Below are 21,547 nucleotides of genomic sequence, written 5' to 3'. Positions count from 1 at the left end.
CTGACAAACCTAGAAACATAATCGGGGCGAACCGGGATTCGAACCCACAATCATAGGTTTCTAGCGTGCCCAAGGGACGCAACTCTGCACAGGCAATCGCGGCGCCTTAGACGACTGGGCCACCCGTGCCCCCACGTAAGTATTGATCTTATCACATGAAAACATTAGATGTGAAGGAACAGCAGTTGGAATGTATAGGAAACACATAGGTGGATGAGTGGGTGAGAACGTGAGGATGGCTTTACGCTGCTTTGAGCTATATTCCATTAACATCAAACGGGAGACACCAGAAATAGGCTTCACACATTGTACCCAGGTGGGGAATCAAACACGGGACCTCGGCATGATAAGCAAACGATTTAACCACCGCCCACCAAGTAGATTAACAATGAATTCGTGATCAAGAGAAGAGTACTGCGGTTACCCTGCAATTAGACGGAAATATAACGAAAACGTTAATCCGGGCGGTAGTAAGTCAATGAAGTTGACATGATTAACAAGGCACGCGAGTGGGCCAGACGTCAGAGGCGCCGCAACACACCTAGCTGGGTTGCGTCCCTTGGGCGCGCCAGAAAGCTATGTTGTTCGAATCCCGGTTCGCCCAGATTATGTTTCTAGGTTTGTCGGCTACATACCCGTGCTCGTGGGTTTAAACAAAGTGGTAAACGTCTGAGACCTGCTCCACCTTGGGCTTCCCTCTGATATTAAACTTACACGCTGTGATAGAACTGGAATACCAACTGTTAGAATAATAAAATGAGTGAAAAAGGCAGACTTTTCCAGCTTCAAATAAAAGGTTAGCATCAGCGTGTCATTCGGTGACCCAGTATGAACTTGTTACCATAAGTTTGGAATATGTTTTTGTGTACAGCTTGGGTCATAGACTTGCCCATGTTCAATTATTAGAAAAGCGCTTCAAAAATCTAAAATCAGCATTTATGACACATTTTATTCTTAATTGTAAATTTAAAGTCCGAAACATCAATTGTTGATATCAAGTTAAGTTCTCATTTCATTGAACATATTTGAAACATTTCATAACGATTTTAAAAAGTTCGGATCAGTTCTTAAATTATGCAGATCCTTTTCACCACTTTACGAGTCTCATGTCAAAACCAGCATGAACAGAGACAGTATTCAATATAGGGGCTTGTGAGAATGGTTTGAGGCGTGGTTGAGCAATATTCCAGCAGGACCACATCGGGGAGCTCCAGAAAATGGCATCACACATTGCATTCACGTGACGGCTGAGTGAGCGTTTTTTTACGCCGCTTTTCGCAATATTCCAGGACATTCACGCCAGGGAAAAACGGTATTGGCATCCCGCATTGTACCCAAGTGATGAATCGAACCCCTGTGCTTTGACCAATGGGCTACCCCACCGCCCCTATCGGATTATGACTTCTGACGTTGTTTGATAAGAATTGGAAGGCCTCGCGTGCCATTTTCCTCACGAGCGAGTCTTTAAGACAGACAACGCATATACCTCACCTCTTTGTTCTAGCCTGTTTGGAATTACCCTGAAGGCCATGTCTGATCTGCATCACAAGTGACATTTAATAACGAGCGTTGCTATATCACTGGCCAACAACGTCTATTTTGGGGTCGGTACACCTCCGGGCAGTGTGGTCATGTTATCCCAATTGTCCCCGCAGGCTAAAGCGTCCAACATCCTACCCGGTGCCACTGGTTTGTTTTCAAAAGGCATATCTAGGCAAATAGGAGATCAATGTCTGGGCAGATAGAATATCGGTGTCTGGGCAGATAGACTAAGACTATCACTGTCTTGGAATATAGAGTAAGTGTATATGAAGGTAGAATAAGTGTAAGTGAAGGTAGAATAAGTGTAAGTGAAGGTTGAATAAGTGTGTGTGAAGGTAGAATAAGTGTGTGTGAAGGTAGAATAGGTGTGTGTGAAGGTAGAATAAGTATGTGAAGGTAGAATAAGTGTAAGTGAAGGTAGAATAAGTGTGTGTGAAGGTAGAATAAGCGTAAGTGAAGGTAGAATAAGTGTGAGGGTAGAATAGTGTTAGTGAAGGTAGAATAAGTGTTAGTGAAGGTAGAATAAGTGTGTGTGAAGGTAGAATACGTGTGTGTGAAGGTAGAATAAGTGTATGTGAAGGTAGAATAAGTGAAAGAGAAGGTAAAATAAGTGTAAATTAGGGTAGAATAAGTGTGTGGATGGTAAAATAAGTGTGTGAAGGTAGAATTAGTGTGTGTAAAGGTAGAATAAGTGTGTGTAAAGGTAGATTATGTGGTAGTGAAGTTAGAATAAGTGTGTGTTAAGGTAGAATAAGTGTGTGTGTGAAGGTAGAATATATGTGTGTGAAGGTAGAATAAGTGTAAGTGAGGGTAGAATAAGTGTGTGTGAAGGTAGAATAAGTGTAAGTGAGGGTAGAATAAGTGTGTGTGAAGGTAGAATAAGTGTGTGTGAAGGTAGAATAAGTGTGTGAAGGTAGAATATGTGTGTGTGAAGGTAGAATAAGTATGTAAAGGTAGAATAAGTGTGTGTGAAGGTAGAATATGTGTAAGTAAAGGTAGAATAAGTGTGTGTGAAGGTAGAATAAGTGTGTGTGAAGGTAGAATAAGTGAAAGAGAAGGTAAAAATAAGTGTAAATTAAGGTAGAATAAGTGTGTTGATGGTAAAATAAGTGTGTGAAGGCAGAATTAGTGTGTGTAAAGGTAGAATAAGTGTGTGTAATGGTAGATTATGTGTAAGTGAAGTTAGAATAAGTCTGTGTTAAGGTAGAATATATGTGTGTGAAGGTAGAATAAGTGTAAGTGAGGGTAGAATAAGTGTGTGTGAAGGTAGAATAAGTGTGTGTGAAGGTAGAATAAGTGTGTGTAAAGGTAGAATAAGTGTGTGTGAAGGTAGAATATGTGTAAGTAAAGGTAGAATAAGTGTATGCGAAGGTAGAATGAGTGAAAGTGAAGGTAGAACAAGTGTAAGAATCAGTGTTTAGAAAGAAGGGGACAGGTGACACAACAATGTATAAAAAAATACAGTACTGTTAGGAATCAAACTCTCTCTATGCACACGTTACAGTATCGAAAACACAAACCAAAGTTAAAACAAATGAAAATTTATTAAAAATACTGTACAAAAATAGTACGCTTCTTTAAAAGACTGTCATCATATCAACTTAAAGATATAAAATCACTCGTCCAGCCAGGACTAAAATATACATTTAACTTACACAATCTCTGGGCTGGAAGAGCAATGGCTAAAAAGAACTACTAACAAACAAACTAGTGTAGGTTTGTTTTTTTGTTGGTTAATGCCCCACTCTGCAAATATTCCAGTTAAATGACAGCAGTCTGTAAACAATCAAGTCTGGACCAGATACTCCACTGACTGATATTATGAGCATCAATTCAAGCAATTTGGATACGCTGACATGTAAGTAAGTCACAAGACTGACCACCCAATGCATCAAGTCACCTCTTAAGACAAACACAGGTTGCTGAGGATTGCCTCTTAAGAAAAACCTGGGTTGCTGGGGGATCTTTATTCCAACCCAGAATCCCCACGAATGTAGATCCAAATTCTTGAGTTTCTGTCTAAAAACTTTATTTCAGTTAAACTTCTATCACTGATGATAGTTAAAACAGTTGAAAAGCCTTCATGACAAAATGCATATGAATGTGATGATGCGACCCTGAGCTCATCACTGACTATCCAGGGTATTTTGTCTCTATCATCATCATCATAATAATAAGTGCTATGTGGAGAAATAAACAATCAATCATGTTTCATATCCTCGTACTTCAATTATGTGATGTAACTTCAACTATTGAAAGAAACTCTAGATAATCCAGGGTAATATTCTGTTCTAGTTTTGTTGAAATTATACTCTTGAGTAGAACCATTTTATACCACTTATTATTATGATTATTATTATGATTATTATTACAGCACTAAGAGAACAATCATTTCATTTTGGGGGTCTGTGGTCTATCTACCAACACAAAATATAATGACATTTTTTTAAAATCCACAATATATTTAAAAACCTTGCTTTCTTTTATCAATTAAAGTATCTCATAAAGAATTAAAAGAAAAATTATTCTTTTCCTCGTTTGATTTTTTTCTTATCACAATATCACAGTTTGTGTCGCTGGTAGATAACATGAATGGCCCTTGCTGCCAAGGCCTCTGATATTTTCAGTGCAGGCACCACTTTTAACATCTCAGTTTTATTCACTGATTGGCATAATCATGTCTCTCTTAACATGCTTTATAAGACAATTTAGATATAATTACCTGCTTTCAAATTCCATTACGGTAAATCTAACAATAGTCAATTATACAAATGAAGGAATCAGGTCTTAGCAATCATACTTTGAGCAATTGGAATGAAGGAATATTTAAATATGTCGTTATTCATTGAGGTGTCTATGAGAGCCATTGACCAATCAGCTTCTGTATTGTCGCTCTGGCTTGAACCAGTTCTGGCAGGTCGGTGTCGGTTGGAGGGTACATGTTGGCACAATGAGCAGTTCCTGAAACACAGAACATCACAAGCTTCAACCTGCATCTGCATGTACATTGATTGGGGTGTGAGTGAAAGAAGTTCTATTCCCAAGACAGTTATAGCCATATTGGCATGCAGATGTAATCAAGTCAAGTTCAACAACAGCGTGAGACCAAATTAATAATGGTGGGCTGACCCTTGATTTATGTAAAAATCTGTTCCGTAGAGCCTCAGTCACAGACAATGTGACCGCGATGCAACCTCCTTGCGACCAAAATATTTGACAATCGCAACAAGGTTTCATGGGTCTCTGAAAGGTTTGAGAGGTGTCGCAAAACCCATTCGGTCTCGCAACCAGTCTTTTGAACATGCACAGAGGTTTCCACTGTGTGGCGATTGGTTTCGTCTACTCAAGGATGATGACTCTTTGTAACCTAGTGGCGACCTATCGGTGATTGATCAGTGAGGAGGTGATTGACTGGTGCTTCATCGTCTGAGTCCAGGTCTTACATACACAAAAATCGATTGTATGTTTTAAAGCACAGACTGAAAATATTCTGTCATTAAATAGTGATAGATAAATGCCTGTTAAACATAGAAGGGACGTCATTCTGATTGGTCGATGAAAATGGACGTTAATCTGATTGGTTAATGAAGACAGGTCAGTATAAATTCTAGATACCCGGATATCAGTAGAAAAGCTTCTTTTATTTACACAGACGTTCACAGGAGTCAAGCAGTTGGTCAAAACAATATGACAGTGTGTTTCAGTGTTACTGTAGGTTTATAACTCATTTCATTACCTACAAGGGCAAACAAATCGGGGTTCATAAAAATCATATGTGACCTAGGGTCATATTATATCATGAAAAAAACAACAACAGTGAATTGTTTCCGTCATCCGGACCGCATTGTTGACGTCACACTAGAAACGATATAAAAGCTAAAGATTGTTGACGTCATTCGACAAATTGTGGTACCGCTGCTGGTGTCACTTGCTGTCGTTATAGGTAAACACTAAAAAGGGTCTCTGTATGTAGACATCTTCTTTGGTTATAAATAGAACAAGACCGCCTCCATGGTCTAATGGTAGAGCGTCCGCCTGGAGAGTGGAAGGTCCGGGGTTCGATCCCCGGCCGCGTCATACCAAAAGACGTTAAAAGATGGTACTTGTTGTTACCCTGTCTGGCGCTCGGCATTAAGGGGCTAAAACAAGGACTGGTCGCCTCGGAGTCTACTGTGTCTGAGTGGGGTATTCATGTTAAAATGCGGCATGGTATCTCAGTGTGCTAGCACTATAAATCGGCATCAGACTAGTACAAGCAGCCACACACACACACACACACACACACACGTGCATGCACATCGCTATATAAGTTCAATACCTATAAATAGAACATTATATAAGTGTTCATGTCATATAATGTTTATGACACTCGTGCCTAAATTCCAGTATTCCGCAAGCGGAAAATACCAGAACTTAGACACAAGTGGTGTAAACATAGTATGACATGAACACTCATATAATATCCGCTACGTATTTCCCATATTATTAACCCCTTCTTCCTCTTCAGGGTTTTTAGACTTTTCTGTCTAAATTCCCACCAACCAGAATAATAAATGCACGGTCCCTTATATACGTTGTCTGTATATTTCTGAATTCTTATCCATCAGAGAAAACCATCACAGACAGAATCATAACTACATTTATCCTACATTCTGCAAAAGCCTTTAGCCATCAAGTAAAAAATTATAACCTTATAACCGTGACCTTAATATGCCTAAATACCTTATTTATTCTTATGCATTGACGTGTCTACTACAACACAACAGGGACAGAAATGTATTTTGTTTCAATTTGGGGGGAGGAGCCATGAGGTTCAAACCACCCCCTGATAAATCATGTGAATATTTTGTATTATTGAAATATTGGCAATCACCTTCAACAAGGACACATTAGTTATCCAAAAATTCAAAATTTGGAATATTCACTGACATATGCTGCAGGTTTGTGGTCAAATATCGGGATAAAAGCAGCTCTAGATATATCCCTGAAATTAGTTTACCGTTTATAAAGACTGCAGTGGCATCGGGTCCCAGGTCTTCTGTGATTCCAAGAGCGTGCCAAGGGTCGATGGAACCATTCGGGAAGACAACTTTAGTAATTTTGATTCCATAGGCTCCGTAGTTGGTGTTGGTGCGGTTGATGCCATGCTGTATCAGGTCAGCATTGAACTTGGACCCGAAGATGTCCATACACTGTTGCACTGAGAAGCTGAAATACATGGACATATTTACTTGGGTTGCCATGATTTACTGATGAAATCAATCACATATTTACTCCTGACAATGAGACATGGCCAGCAATGTATTGATTCATGTATTGTGATAAGTTTCAAATTTTCAAAAAGTTATCTTTACTAAGGTTTTCAACAGTCTGTTAACTAGTTGGGCTGCCATAACTTCCCTGCCTATCACAAACCCTATAAGTGAATGCATCATAATAGTTAAGAACAAACAAGTTCAAGGCAATGTGGTGGAGGCAGGGCTAAGGGAGACTACTCTGCAAGTACTGGCCATCCTTGCCCCACACAGACCAAACTCCTGGAAGTGTGACCAAGTCTCAACACCAGAGGTAAGTAGAACCACAATGTACCAACGTGAATACTTTTTTTAAACAAAACAAGACAAAACATGAAAAAGTTGCCAAATGAGAATCATTAGTTAAGCTTGGTTAGTCTGTAAGTGTGTGCATGTGCATGTGCATGCTTTTTTTTTTTTTATTCCAAATCTATGTAAGCTGTAACTGGACCTGACAATCCAGTGATCGACACCATTACCAATTATCCATGCTGTCACAGCATACTGACACAACATCCACCAAGTCACCGCACCTGATCACCCAATCCATCAAAATGCTTTATATGACCAGCATAGGTTGTAAGGGACCAACTACCTGGGATCCCCACAGGTTCCGGACATAGTCACCTCTTACAACTAGCAATGGAGCTTTGAGGACAAACTCCACCCCGGGGTAAAGACTGAGGTTGTTAGGGACCAACTACCCGGGATCCCCACATGTTCCGGACATAGTCACCTCCTACAACTAGCAATGGAGCTTTGAGGACAAACTCCACCCCGGGGTAAAGACTGAGGTTGTTAGGGACCAACTACCCGGGATCCCCACATGTTCCGGACATAGTCACCTCCTACAACTAGCAATGGAGCTTTGAGGACAAACTCCACCCCAGGGTAAAGACTGAGGTTGTTAGGGACCAACTACCCGGGATCCCCACATGTTCCGGACATAGTCACCTCCTACAACTAGCAATGGAGCTTTGAGGACAAACTCCACCCCGGGGTAAAGAGTGAGGTTGTTAGGGACCAACTACCTGGGATCGCCACAGGTTCCGGACATAGTCACCTCTTACAACTAGCAATGGAGCTTTGAGGACAAACTCCATCCTGGGGTGAAGAGTGAGGTTGTTAGGGACCAACTACCCGGGATCCCCACAGGTTCCGGACATAGTCACCTCCTACAACTAGCAATGGAGCTTTGAGGACAAACTCAACCCCGGGGTGAAGAGTGAGGTTGTTAGGGACCAACTACCCGGGATCCCCACAGGTTCCGGACATAGTCACCTCCTACAACTAGCAATGGACCTTTGAGGACAAACTCCATCCTGGGGTGAAGAGTGAGGTTGTTAGGGACCAACTACCCGGGATCCCCACAGGTTCCGGACATAGTCACCTCCTACAACTAGCAATGGAGCTTTGAGGACAAACTCCACCCCTGGGAAAGACTGACAGGTTGTGTAGTAGCTTTACACCCACCTGACAGGGAAGTTGTGGCCAAAGGGCTGATCGTCTAAATCTGAAGACTGGAAGAAGCCAAACTCTGTACAGGTCTGGTAAGTCCACTGGCGACCTGGAACAGAAAATAGACTTTGACTAAAAAGAAAGAATTACAATTCTATCTATGACTCACCCTCGATATCTCCAGGGCTCACATGTCGGTAAACCTTTCCTAACCGTTAGATCCATCCCCTTGGTTCTCAAGATCTCAAATTACCCATGCTTGCTTTTCATCAGCATTTTACCGACTAATCAAACATAGAGATAATGAAACAGGAAAAGGGTCAATGAATATTTGGATGGCTCCAGGCAGCCCTGCGAGGATTTGGTTTTGCTAAATAATTTTACTGTGTGCAGTGAATCAAGTTTCTGACCGTTTTCGGTTTTATTTGACATCATGGCAAAGTACTTTTCCATCTTTGCACCGCAAAAAAAGAATCGTAGCATCGAAGGGTGTGAGTCAGAATGATGATGATGACCTTTGATCAAATAAAAGTGATGGATGACAAGATTCTGAGCTGAAAGACGCAAATAAAGACATGGAGAAACTGTCCATGCAGCTGACATTTGAAAGTAAATCAAAACTAGTTGTGGAAACAACATAAAGCAATTAGTGGCTAATGAAGCATGCATGGATAGTGTATGATTCCAAGACTATTGCTATGACTTTTAGATTTTATAATAGGAATTTGATTTAAATGCTTTTAAAATTCTAAATATTTTTGTCTTCACTTTCTTGATTTCGGCTTGATTTTGCCAGTGGCTACATGGAAAAAATGTATTTGTAGCAATATTGCTACTTTGTAAAAAATAAACGTTGAGGCCCGGGATTGTATGTATTTTTGTATATTTGTACATGTATTATAGGTGTGATGATGACAATAGTGGTGGTGATGATGATGATGTTGATGATGATGATGATGTTTTTGCCCACCTCCCTCTGAAGCACTGCTGTTCCAGTCAGTCATCTTCAAGCCATCAATCATCTTGGAGTAGACAAAGTCGACACACTTCTGTTCATATGTGGTCATGAGGAGGTTGTTGACCTTGGCGTAGCGCTCGATGGGAGTGATGGAGGAGTCAGTCATCAAGCCACACAGTGTGTCCACCGTGATGTTGGCCCCCGCTCCCCCCTGCAACAATACACTCAATACATCATGTTGTCAAGGTGATGTTGGTCCCCACTCCCCCTTCAACAATACATTTAATACATCATGTTGTCATGGAGACGTTGGTCCCAACTCCCCCTGCAACAATACACTTAGTGCATCATGTTGTCATGGTGACATTGGTCCTACTCCCCCCTGCAACAATACATTCAATACCGGTACATCATGTTGTCATGGTGATGTTGGCCCCCACTCCCCCCTGCAACAATACACTTAATACATCATGTTGTCAAGGTGATGTTGGTCCCCACTCCCCACAAAATACATGTTGATGCTAAGCAAAAAAAAGGGATTCTGAAAAGGTCCATAGCATTGTGATGTCATATGAACACATTGTCCAAACAAATACTTGACGATCGATTGTTCAATATGTCATGACGATGCTATGTAATAATATTCCCACAGAGGAGCAACTGAGCTGATGAATCCATCTGAGATCAGGAAACCAACATTTTTAACAGTTTTGCAGAAAAAATACAATTAAAGGAAAGAAAGAATATCCTATTCGCAACTCAAAACTTATGGATTATCTGTCCATCGCCAAGGCTTGGATCTTACAAAATAAATTCACTTGTATAATGTGTAATTCCTCATTGCTTGAAGGTATTTCTCCTAGTACATCACACACTGACCTCAAATGCCCTGTTGTCCTTGTTGTACTGCACGACACCTTCAAAGTTGCCGGCCAGGGTCTGGTACAGGTTAGCTACATCGTTGGCGTTTCCAACGTCGATGTCATCACACAGACTGAGACAGAAAACAACCTTTCTTAGAGCTGGGTTTTATATAGCATTCCTTTCAGGGCCAGACACGGCACCTTAAATTAACATAATTGCTTCAATATGTCAAAATCGAGATTTTGATTTTTTTCGCATATATAATACATGTACTTTGTGATGCAACATGTTTTTTACGAGATTGTGTACATTTACTGAATAAAAAACGTTATTAAAATCATAATGTGTGGTATTGTTTTTAAATATGATCGTAATCAATGTGGAAAAACCTGAACTTTCACCCATGACAACCACCCCGCAGCTGTAACGAACCCCTTCATGTTATACATCGATAGAAAGCTGATCGTTTCCGCCATCTTTCTGTGCAAAAACATTCTAAAAATAGATATTCCACGTGAGGCTATCGTCGGTTTTTCCCGCGAGACATTCGTACGTAAATTACCATTTAAGGAGAAATATCCCGTAATGCAACATTCGGGAATATTCGTTCGATCCAAATAAAGTAAAACGTATCCCACAATGCACCATTCGGCTTAGCAACAAAACACCGGTCTTTTCCGGTAGGTATACAAAATGGCGGCTGCTTTGCGAAAAGATTGACAGGCAAACATCGTTTTTGATATTTTCTTAACTGAAAATTGTTGTATTTTTTTAAAATGAGGTCAAAACACGGGTCACAACACGCCTATGTTAGAATAGGAGGCGAAGGGCAAGTCAGTTGAAGCAGGCACGTTCGGAATGCGGTGTTAGAGTTACGACCCGTGTTGACAGCGCGATCATCCCTGTGTCAGATTCTGACAGCTTGGACGTTTTAGATGCATCGGAATCATCCGGGGACCACGCCGTTGGGGAAAACATCCCCGTTGGAGACAATGAAGGTGAGAATTCTTTTTTATTGAATGCAACTTCACGCAGCGACATAAAACTATCAAAATTTAAAGCTGCTGAAAATATCAAATCTCCCGTGCTTGACAGTGATGAACCAAAACCTCAATGGATGTTAATTGACATGAGACAAATGAATTTATTTTTTCAAGAGATTGAATGCCTATCATGTCACGAACAGGGGTCTTTGTTGTTTGAAAAGAGTGACAATTTTGATAGATTTGGATTTGCTGTAAACGTTATGTTGACATGTCAAAACTGTCAGATGTGAGTTGCCAAAAATTACACTTCACAAAGGTAAGGTAATCAATCTGGTACCAATCCCTTTCAGGTCAATGACATTTTTATGCTCTGTCAGAGGTAGGACTTGGTCATGCTGCAATGAAAATGTTTTGTCTGGGTTTTGGAATGGAAGGTCTCCATCCTAAGACATTTCAACAAAAACAAAACATTCTTTCACAGGTTGTTGTTGAAAATACTAAGGAAGTTTTGTCAACATCAGACATTGTCTCGATGCAGAAATTGCAGAAAAGATGGTACCTGTGTATCAAAGAATGTCTGATGAAAACCTCCTTAAGAGGATGGTGAAAGGCAAGACACAGAATGCTAATGAATGCTTGCATTCCGTGATCTAGTCCCGTTGTCCGAAGACCGTCTTTGTGGGTGCAAGGCGGTTGCATCGGGCAGTGGCGTCTGCAATAGCTTCGTTCAATGAGGGTACATGTCACATTACTCAGGTAATTAACAAGCTTGCAATAGAAGCTAATGAAATAACAGCAGCTTCTATTGAAAGACTTGATAATGTGAGAACCCTCAAAGCAAGGAAGCAAAGCCAGGAGACATCTAAGATAGAACGTAGTGCAAAGTGGGAGGCTAAAAAAAGGGACCGAGTTCATGTTGAGGCAGCTGAAGGCTTGTTGTATGGTGCTGGGGAGTTTTAAGTCCTGTTATTTCTTTGTACATGCATTGTTTTATGTATCTTGAATACATCCCATCAGTAAACTAAGATTTTGTAAGTGTTTAATAGGTGCTGAAGGAAGAAAACCATATACAAACTTATTTCCTCATTTTCTCCATTAACGTCATTTTGGATCTTAGTGAACATAGATCTCAACCATTATTGGCCCGATTTGAATGAAATTTGGTGTACATATAGGCAGAGGATTACTTTACACAATAACAGAGAGACTTTTTAAAATTTGTTTGCCATTTCGATTTTAAAAAATAAATTATGGGTAAAAATCAACCTAAAAAATGTGAAATTTTGAAAAATTATTTTAAAAATATATACCAGTCTTTTTTCAATTTTTCTGTCTGTCATTGTACCCAACACCATACAAGCTTTGTTATACAATTGAAATTATATAAATATCTTTATTGGTCTTAGAGAAAAACTGAAACTAATTTCAATCTTTTTCAGGCTTGCGGCGGCCATCTTGGATGTTTCCATGGCAACCGGTGGCAACATCACCTGGAAAAGACTCCATTTCAATTGTTAATATGTATACCTCAAAGTTGTAACCAATTAAAACTAACAAATACTTGTGAAGCATTTTGTCAATTGTAAGGTGCAGTGTCTGGCCTTAAGCTTTCGTTCAAAATATATAATTTCCTAAACTGCGATGTATAACAACATTGTATTTTATTACACCGAAAATAGTATGATTGGGGGTAATTATTACCAAACCCACCTCCAGAATACAACAGTTTTTTACCCCTGTCAAGGAGAGTCCACAAAAACAAAAATAGTCACGAGTCTGTATTTTGTTGATAGAGTTACTTCCCTTTGCGCTCTTGTCTGATAAATATAAATCATCTGACAATAACCACTTCTGAGTATACAGTGATCCCTTGCTACAACCCTACCTTCGGGGTCCAAATAATTGATGAGCATTATAGATGATCAGTGGTTTAACGAACCAACAAAACAGTATACATGCTCTGCCTACCTAACACGATCTACGTTGAACATTTCAGAGTTTCAAAAAGGATGAGAATGGAAGTTATTTATGATTCTAGTGTAAAAAAAGATTTATCGAGTATAATATGCATTTTAAAAGAACAAGACACATCGTATCCCTTCAGGTGAATAAGCAGATAGATCTATAACAAACTTGATCAATAAAAGTATGAAATTTGATATAAAACATCACTCGACATGATGATTTGCCATTTAAAATGTATTTCCTGCTCTCAAAGGCATTGTTTTATATGCAGAGATTAAGATTACCGTGTGTATTTTCTTGTAAACTAAGCCGGAAATAGCAATCAGCTGTGATTATCATGTAATAGTGACTGTTGCAAGTATTGTGGAGTATTGAGCATGTTGGGCCACCAAATCACACATCATCTGGGGGCTGCTAACTAGAGCGCTTGTGACTCAAACCAGCAACATCTCCCCAGGTGATGTCTCTAACCACAGGGCAGATGAGATTTGTAGAGAGCTGGTACACATGTACAAGTTACACACAACACACCTATTCACATGTCTCGGGGTAGTAGCCATCTCACATTTAAAATAATCAAGCTTGAAACATTAACGATTATGTGAAACCCAAGCTAAATAAAGTTAAAAAAATGAAAGAAAACAAAGAATAAAAATTAAATTTGGTGAGCCTTTAAAAAACCGTCATGCCATGAAACACACTGACATTAATGCAGATTCAAGATAGCTTGCATAGTTTTCCCCACACAACAGTTCAAAGGGAAGTAACTCTAACAAAGCAGAGAATCATGTACCCCATTCATAAAAGTTTATTCTTGAGGGGTCTCCTTGACAGGAGAATAAAGTTATTTTTCTCTTGAGGGAAAGTTTATATTTGATTATTTTTTAAGTAACTTAAAACTGGTTCATCCGTGACATATTGACAGTCACCTCTACAAAGCTGTAGTGTTAGGTGTAACAATGTTGATCCATGACATATTGACAGTCACCTCTACAAAGCTGTAGTGTTAGGTGTAACAATGTTCATCCGTGACATATTGACAGTCACCTCTACAAAGCTGTAGTGTTAAGTGTAACAATATTCATCCGTGACATATTGACAGTCACCTCTACAAAGCTGTAGTGTTAGGTGTAACAATGTTCATCCGTGACATATTGACAGTTTTTTTTGTTTTTTTTACAAAGCTGTGGTGGTAGGTGTAACAATGTTCATCCGTGACATATTGACAGTCACCTCTACAAAGCTGTAGTGTTAGGTGTAACAATATTCATCCGTGACATATTGACAGTCACCTCTACAAAGCTGTAGTGTTAGGTGTAACAATGTTCATCCGTGACATATTGACAGTCACCTCTACAAAGCTGTAGTGTTAGGTGTAACAATGTTCATCCGTGACATATTGACAGTCACCTCTACAAAGCTGTAGTGTTAGGTGTAACAATGTTCATCCGTGACATATTGACAGTCACCTCTACAAAGCTGTAGTGTTAGGTGTAACAATGTTCATCTGTGACATATTGACAGTCACCTCTACAAAGCTGTAGTGTTAGGTGTAACAATGTTGAAATGAACTGGGAAATATTTGGTTCCAATTTGGGAATATTTACATATTGAAATATACTGAAGACTTGGGGCTGAATAATTCAAGGCAGAAATTGAAATTTCTTTTAATACTTATTACTTGCTTGTTAGTTTTTAACGTTAATTCAGCACTATTCCACCTAAGTGAATCTTGGACTGTTGATAATGCTGCTGATAAATGGCCCATAGCACCATCAGTGACTTACTTGAAGAGTTTCTTGAGCTCGTCCCTGCCCGGCTGTGTCTGCAGCCTCAGCTCCACCTCCACAGTGGCCTCCAGGATGTTCTTGTTACAGTCGGGCCCCGTCGTCGCCAGCGAGTCCCGCACCACGCCCAGGTAGTCTGTCACACAGCACTCAACTCATATATCATAATGTTTATTTCTGTGGTATGAGATTGATGATACAGTAAAAAACACTTGGTTAAAATCTCTATATATTATGAAACATTTATGGATAAAAAATTGTTGTTTAAGGCCCCGCTGTTCAAGCTATGTTACAGAGGCCAGCGTTAGAAATTGGCACTAGTCCTGCAGTCCCTGCCAAATTGCCCAATAGTTAAGGTATCATAAGCGGAAATTTGCCATTTTTATTGGTTTTGCTATACGTTATCATAAAAGGACTAGTGGACTAAAACTGTTAGTTTCTACCACTGAGAGAACTGCAAACAATCGTCTTGTTACAACAAACCAGTGATAGACTACAATTGACATGCATCAACCAAGTCAGCGAGCCTGTCCACCCTCTTATGACCAGCATGGGTTGCTGAAGACCCACATCTTCACAGGGTGAACGGAACGTGTCACAGATACTTACTAATGTGTCACAGATACTTACTAATGTGTCACAGATACTTACTAATGTGTCACAGATACTTACTCACAAAGTTGAGTTGAGCCAACACAGGTGCACTTGTTGCTACAGCACCGGAGATAAGATGTGGGTATTTCATCCTCAGCCAACCCGACAGCGACCCTACGGAGGAAACAGCACCAGGATTCTATCTGGGATTCCTTACAGTTAACTAAGTGCCATGGTAGGCAAACTGGGAAATCATTAACATTTCAACGATTGTATTTCTCACATTCAGAGGTATTTTAATATTACATTCAATTCAATAATGCCTCTTCCAATATATTGGTTTTTAGTAAAAAACAAGTCACCTCCATAAAGCCGTAACATTAGTTATGACTATATTTACATGAAATTGAGAAAAAAAAATTTCCACTTTGTGAACTTTGACTGACATAGGCTGCAGACTTGGGGCCGACCTTCCACCTCAGAGAAGGTCAGTGAATGAGATAAACTCTGCTTTGAACCAATCTCATTTAAATCAGATCATATTTCTTGCTACCGCTAAACAAAGATCTGAGGACATCCCATTAAGGGTCATGTCAGAATTCCAATGGAATGACTGACAAGAAGTCGACATTAGCTAATCAGAAAGCAGCTTTCTCTTCCTTTATGGCACAAGTTTCAAACTGGCCGGCTATGCTTTGAAATATATTTTGACAAATTTTCGATTAAAACTTCGAAAACTAAACAAACGAACATTTTGTAACGGCCAATAGATGCCACAGATTGTATGGATTCAGTCATAAAGCCAGTAACTGTCGTTTGGTATACCCTTTGTTAGATCTTTTCAGGTTGCATGATCAGAAATCACATTCTGACTGTCACTTTCCTGATCTGGTAAGCGACACTGATTGGTGGGATGAAAGGTCGTTCTGACGTGACCCATAATGGAATGTCCTCAGATCTTTGTTTAGCGGTAGCGAGAACTAAGATCTGATTTTAATGAGATTAGCATTGAACAGTCATTCAATAATAATACAAGGTGTCAGCTTATTGAGGGAACGAGTCAATGAGGTCTTGACAAAGGATAAGAATTGGGCAAATTTAGGATTCGAACCCATGCCTGTACGAAGAAACTCTTCACCATGTTGACAGCATCCTTAATCTATACCTCCTGGACTTGCACTTCAGTAAGCCTTCACTAACTCCTGGATCCATCCTCATGATTCTTGCTATATCATTAACATTTTACGGACAAATCAAATGTCAAGGTAAGGAAAAAGGAAAAGAGACTTGCCACCGCCAGTTTTACTGGACATGAAGACATTCATTCCAGCAAAGAGATTTTTGAGGGCTTGTTTTTGCGTGTCAGTCAATTTGTCAATGTTGAATTTCTTGCAAACTCTATCGAAATGAATGGGATTGGTTCCAATGTTGTTGATATCGCCAACCCAACATTGAGGCTGGTTTGTAATTTGCATCTTAGATTGAAGTTCTGGGCTCAATAATGAATCAAAGACATTGGAAATATTATCAGCAATAGAACAAAAAAATAAATCATATAAATGCTATTGTTCTGTTCCACAATGTGATTTTAGAACTAAGAAGACCGTGACTCCCATACTTTAACATAGATATACTATCATCAAAGCACTAAGAAGATCGTGCCTCCCTTACTTTAGCCATGCGAACATAAATTCAAGATGATGGTAGTACTAAGATCGTGACTCTTTTAATTTACATAACTTTACAATGATCGTAGCATAAGAAGTTACTCCCATACTTTAACATAACTTTATGATGATGGTAGCACTAATATGATTGTGACTCCCTTACTTAAACACACATTTACAAACATTGTAGCACTAAGATCGTGACTCCCTTATAACACAGACGTACAATGATTGCAGCACTGAAATTGCTTTGTGGACTGAGGTCCTGAAGCCTTAACTTCTCAAAGTACTGGGAGGTTGGTGAATCAGTGTTTGAAATAAAGGATAAAGTGATGGGGTCCTTGTCATAACCCTAATGTTAAATAAATAAGACTTCGGGGGCCCAAGATTCACCGCAGCAAACTTCACGGCCCCCAAAGTCCCCTCTCAATTTCAAACACTGTGAATCATTTCACAACCGTAGTTCATCCTGGGACCAACCTGGATAAGATCCTCCAAATGAAATCCATTTGTTGTCATCTAGGTTGAACTTGCTCTTGGCAAATTGAATGAAAGCTGCCAAATCAGCCAGAGCCTGCTCACTGCTCAAATACTGCAGACTGTCATCACTGATGTCTCTGTAACCATGGTAACAGCATATTTTCATTAAACATACTTAAATTTAAGATTTTCCGGGTCACAATACATCCCCAACAACCTATGCTTGCTTTACACGTGACTTAATGGTGGTCTGACACCATTTTAATACTTTATGTACTGTGCTGTCATCAGCAAAATCATTGTCAAATAGATTTGATACATCTGGCAGCCCAAGAATGCATGATTCTAATAGGACATAGTAGAGTGAGGGAGTGAGTTATTATTTGGCATCACATCAGCAATATTTCAGCCATAACGTGACGAGAAGTTATTTATTAGTAATGCACAGTAGAATATACTTTCACACATACGGTGTAGGATGACTCTTGCCGTAGAAGCGATGCTCCAGCTGGAAGCACATGGCGTTGAAGTTCTTGGCATACTCCACCCACATTCCGTCCACCATCCATATGGGGTCTGCAGTGCCCTCCCCACCGATCATCAGGAACACAGGGCCACCCGGCTTGAAGTACTTCTCATTCACAAAGTATCTCTGAAAAAAAGACATCAGTCAATAAACACAATACTCCAATGTTCCATGGCAAATCTTGAAAATTCTGCACACATATCTGCAAACTTGTAAGCTTAGTTTCATTTTTCTTCCACAAAACACAAACACCTAAAATGATTATTCGGAATGATTGAATTTATACAATACACAATTCAAATAATGACTTTGTTTCAAAAAACCAATGCAACCTTTACCTTCTTTCAAATTTGATATTGAAGGAGATCACATTGTGATACTCTTTTCTATTTCAGTATTGCATCATATAATAACATGCTTAAGTTAAAACAATGTTTTCAGATGCAGTAATTGCAGCTAAATAAATAACAGACTGATCAGTGATGATTACTGACGGGAAGAAGGGGTGGTGGTTGCTGTGGGGGTCAAGTCATGATATATCTCTCCATAACCATTTTACATCAACAATGAAAAATCACCTCAAAAGGTATTAAAGTCATGAAAACGAAGCAAATATATAGGACTGTTTGATAGGCATTTCTTGGAAGACACAATTTGGTGATAACAACTTTTGTATTTACTGTAAGGGTGACGTTTCGGCATAGATCGTTATACTGTTGTCAAGCAAGGCTGAATAATGAAGCATGGTACAGAATATATATGGCAGGTGAAGGATTAACAGTAACAACAATTGCATCCATGCGAGAGATTAACATGAGTACAAGAAACAATATGATGGACAGAGAACAAAGAATCAAAGAGCAAAAAACCTCAACCAGGAAAACACACGATAAATCAGACATCTCGAACCATATCAGCAGCTGCCCTAATCACAACATCAATTTGGAAACATCCAATTCCTCTCAAACAACCTCCATGACTTCACGAAGAGAAAACTAACAGAAGCAGAGTACATTCGCTGCCACAAGCCATCAATCAACAGAGATCAAGGCTATTTCATCCCATCCGCCCACTGTGAACTGATTAAGCACAATTCTACCATGAATTTGGAATTTACTCGATTCTGATTGGTCAATCAGAGGCTATTAAATCACAATAAACCCCCTCTGATTGAAACAGCTGGTTTGACGGCCGCTTCACCGCGGAAGCTAATATTCGTAGAATGGTACTATTTTCAGTCATTGTCGGTAGGCGTATTTAAATAATTATATCTGCAATTACAGGTTACAAAATGCACAGATGCGGTTAATACAATATACAAAGGATGTGTGGCAATACATTTTGTGCAGAAAAACACGACAGAAATCAACAAAGGGAATGTATTTACGTTTTGGAGACAACAGAGAGCTTGGAATTTTGGCGCTTTTCTATATATGACTGTGACGTCATATCTTTTGCGTCACAATGAGCGGCATGACGTCATAATGGTGACGTGCGATGTAGAGCGAAAGCCTTGCAAAGCTTGCTTTGTTTTCTCTACGGATGCCCACCTCATGTTTGCTTACCAAGTTGCCGTGCTTATATGCTTTCAATGCCTGTCATATGTTCGATTGAAGTATTACGGTATAAACAAACTGCTTGAGGATATACAGCACCATATTTTTTTTTCGGTGATTCCGTAATTCAGATCGATAACGCACTCAAAACACTGAACTCAACCCATGACGCTTCACTCAGTATATTTGCTAACACCAAAGAGTTCGCATTTTATTTAGTCATGGTAGAATGGAGATAAACATACTGTGTTTTCAATGTAGAGCTAGGTTACCTGTAGATTTAACCCCGCTAAATTTAACATTTGAAACCTCACGCTGCGCGTTCGGTTCCAAATTCAATTTAGCGGGGTTAAATCTACAGGTAACCTAGCTCTACATTGAAAACAAAGTATGTTTATCTCCTAAATCATCCCACCTATGTTCACTTAGTCCTGTCTTATTGGATTCCTTATCATGTGTTCTCTGTCCATCATGATGCTATAGTATTGGAATCTTGTGGGAAGAGTTCATTTTACTTAAGGGATAAGGGTACAAGTGTGATGTGCACTCATCCATAAATTTGTTTTGATAGTAGTGTAGGCGATCTGAGGTGTAGGCCAGATGAGGACAGGCCATGGTATTATCCTTCTGTTGTAATTATTTAATCAACTCATGTTAATCTCATGTTTGAGGACATCATAAGTTTTCAAGCGCCATGTTTATCGTGATTACTCAGGCTTTAACAAGGGGTGTGACGCCACACAAACATTGTAAATACTAGGATGATTGCTTGATTTTAAGAAAGAGTTTTCTTTCATACGCGGGTAATTTTAGCATGAATAATATGGGGATATGTAACTATTCCACCGCCATCTAAGAAAGAAAATGTGGCAAAGGTGTGTTTAGACAGTAACCAATCAGCATTTTTGTTAGCATTCAAATAAAGTTAAATTGAACAATCACAGGGGCTTGTAACACACCTAGTGTCAGTAAACTATATAAAAGGATCCTTTTTATATAGTATGCGGGTCAACACTGGGTTTGACCATATATCTTGCAGCTGCTACTTTTTGTGTTACAAGCCCCTGTGTGAACAATAAAACCATCCCCTCCACATTCTTTAAATTATTTGCTCTTTTAAATGTGTTTTAACCCTCAAACAGTACTGCTGAACACCCTCAACCTCTCCCCTCACCAACACACCCATCCTAATGAGAAAAAAATGTTGGTTCATTTTATGCACAGGAACTCAATGATAGCCAGTATAGCATAATATATTCGTATAGAAAAAAATCACACCCTCTATGTCTATATATATAGAGGGGTATGAATTTCTTTTCTATACGAATATATTATGCTATAGCCTATAGTATAGGCCTACTCGCTATCATCGAGTTCCTGTGATTTTATGGTGGGTTATTCCTACAACTCGATCGACTGATGAAAGTAAGGCGATCGCGATGTATGAAACATAAAGACAAGTGGTTCCTTAGTTTGCTCTCAACATTACCTGCTGCCATGTCTGTGTGTTGGCATCGTTGAAGTGGTCTAATGTCTGCTCCATCCACATATCGGGTGGGAGGGGGTCTGTGGAGAGTCGTTTGGACGCCGGACGACCCACCATTCCCCCTCTCGGTCTTCCATTGAGGAATCTAGGTACGTAACCAGCCGATGCATGAAGGCACGCCAAAACTACCACGACAACAAATGCCAGTTTTTGCATGTTGATTAATACCACGTCTACCTTGTTACGATGATGGCAATCAGCTGGGCCAACCCACTCATGTGATAAGCGGATAAGCACTCTTAGTGCACGTGACTGTCATATGACAAAATGACAAGCTCCTAACAGCGATAATCCCTGAGCTCTCCAAACATTGTATCGAAGAGG

General features: G+C 39.6%; 1 protein-coding gene and 1 long non-coding RNA gene across 2 annotated transcripts; one reads left to right on the top strand and one right to left on the bottom strand.

Annotated features, from left to right (window-relative positions):
* Positions 1 to 3,067: 3,067 nt before the first annotated feature.
* Positions 3,068 to 21,486, bottom strand: LOC124111081 (putative serine protease K12H4.7). The gene is made up of 10 exons (XM_046470654.2): positions 21,167 to 21,486; positions 18,066 to 18,247; positions 17,596 to 17,732; positions 15,527 to 15,622; positions 14,855 to 14,990; positions 10,132 to 10,246; positions 9,265 to 9,463; positions 8,310 to 8,403; positions 6,542 to 6,750; positions 3,068 to 4,503 (listed from the first exon to the last, which is right to left on the bottom strand). The coding sequence occupies exons 1-10, from the start codon at positions 21,377 to 21,379 to the stop codon at positions 4,397 to 4,399; spliced, it is 1,488 nt and encodes a 495-aa protein (XP_046326610.2). The 5' UTR covers positions 21,380 to 21,486; the 3' UTR covers positions 3,068 to 4,396.
* Positions 10,303 to 12,665, top strand: LOC124138510. The gene is made up of 2 exons (XR_006861641.2): positions 10,303 to 11,114; positions 12,542 to 12,665. It is a non-coding gene; the product is annotated as an uncharacterized LOC124138510 (long non-coding RNA).
* Positions 21,487 to 21,547: the final 61 nt, after the last annotated feature.

Source organism: Haliotis rufescens, unplaced genomic scaffold (genome assembly GCF_023055435.1).
Source record: "Haliotis rufescens isolate VD_foot unplaced genomic scaffold, xgHalRufe1.0.p SCAF_9, whole genome shotgun sequence".
Taxonomy (NCBI): Eukaryota; Metazoa; Mollusca; class Gastropoda; order Lepetellida; family Haliotidae; genus Haliotis; species Haliotis rufescens.
The sequence above is the reverse complement of the archived record's forward strand: the minus strand, read 5'-3'. Positions and strand labels throughout refer to the sequence as shown.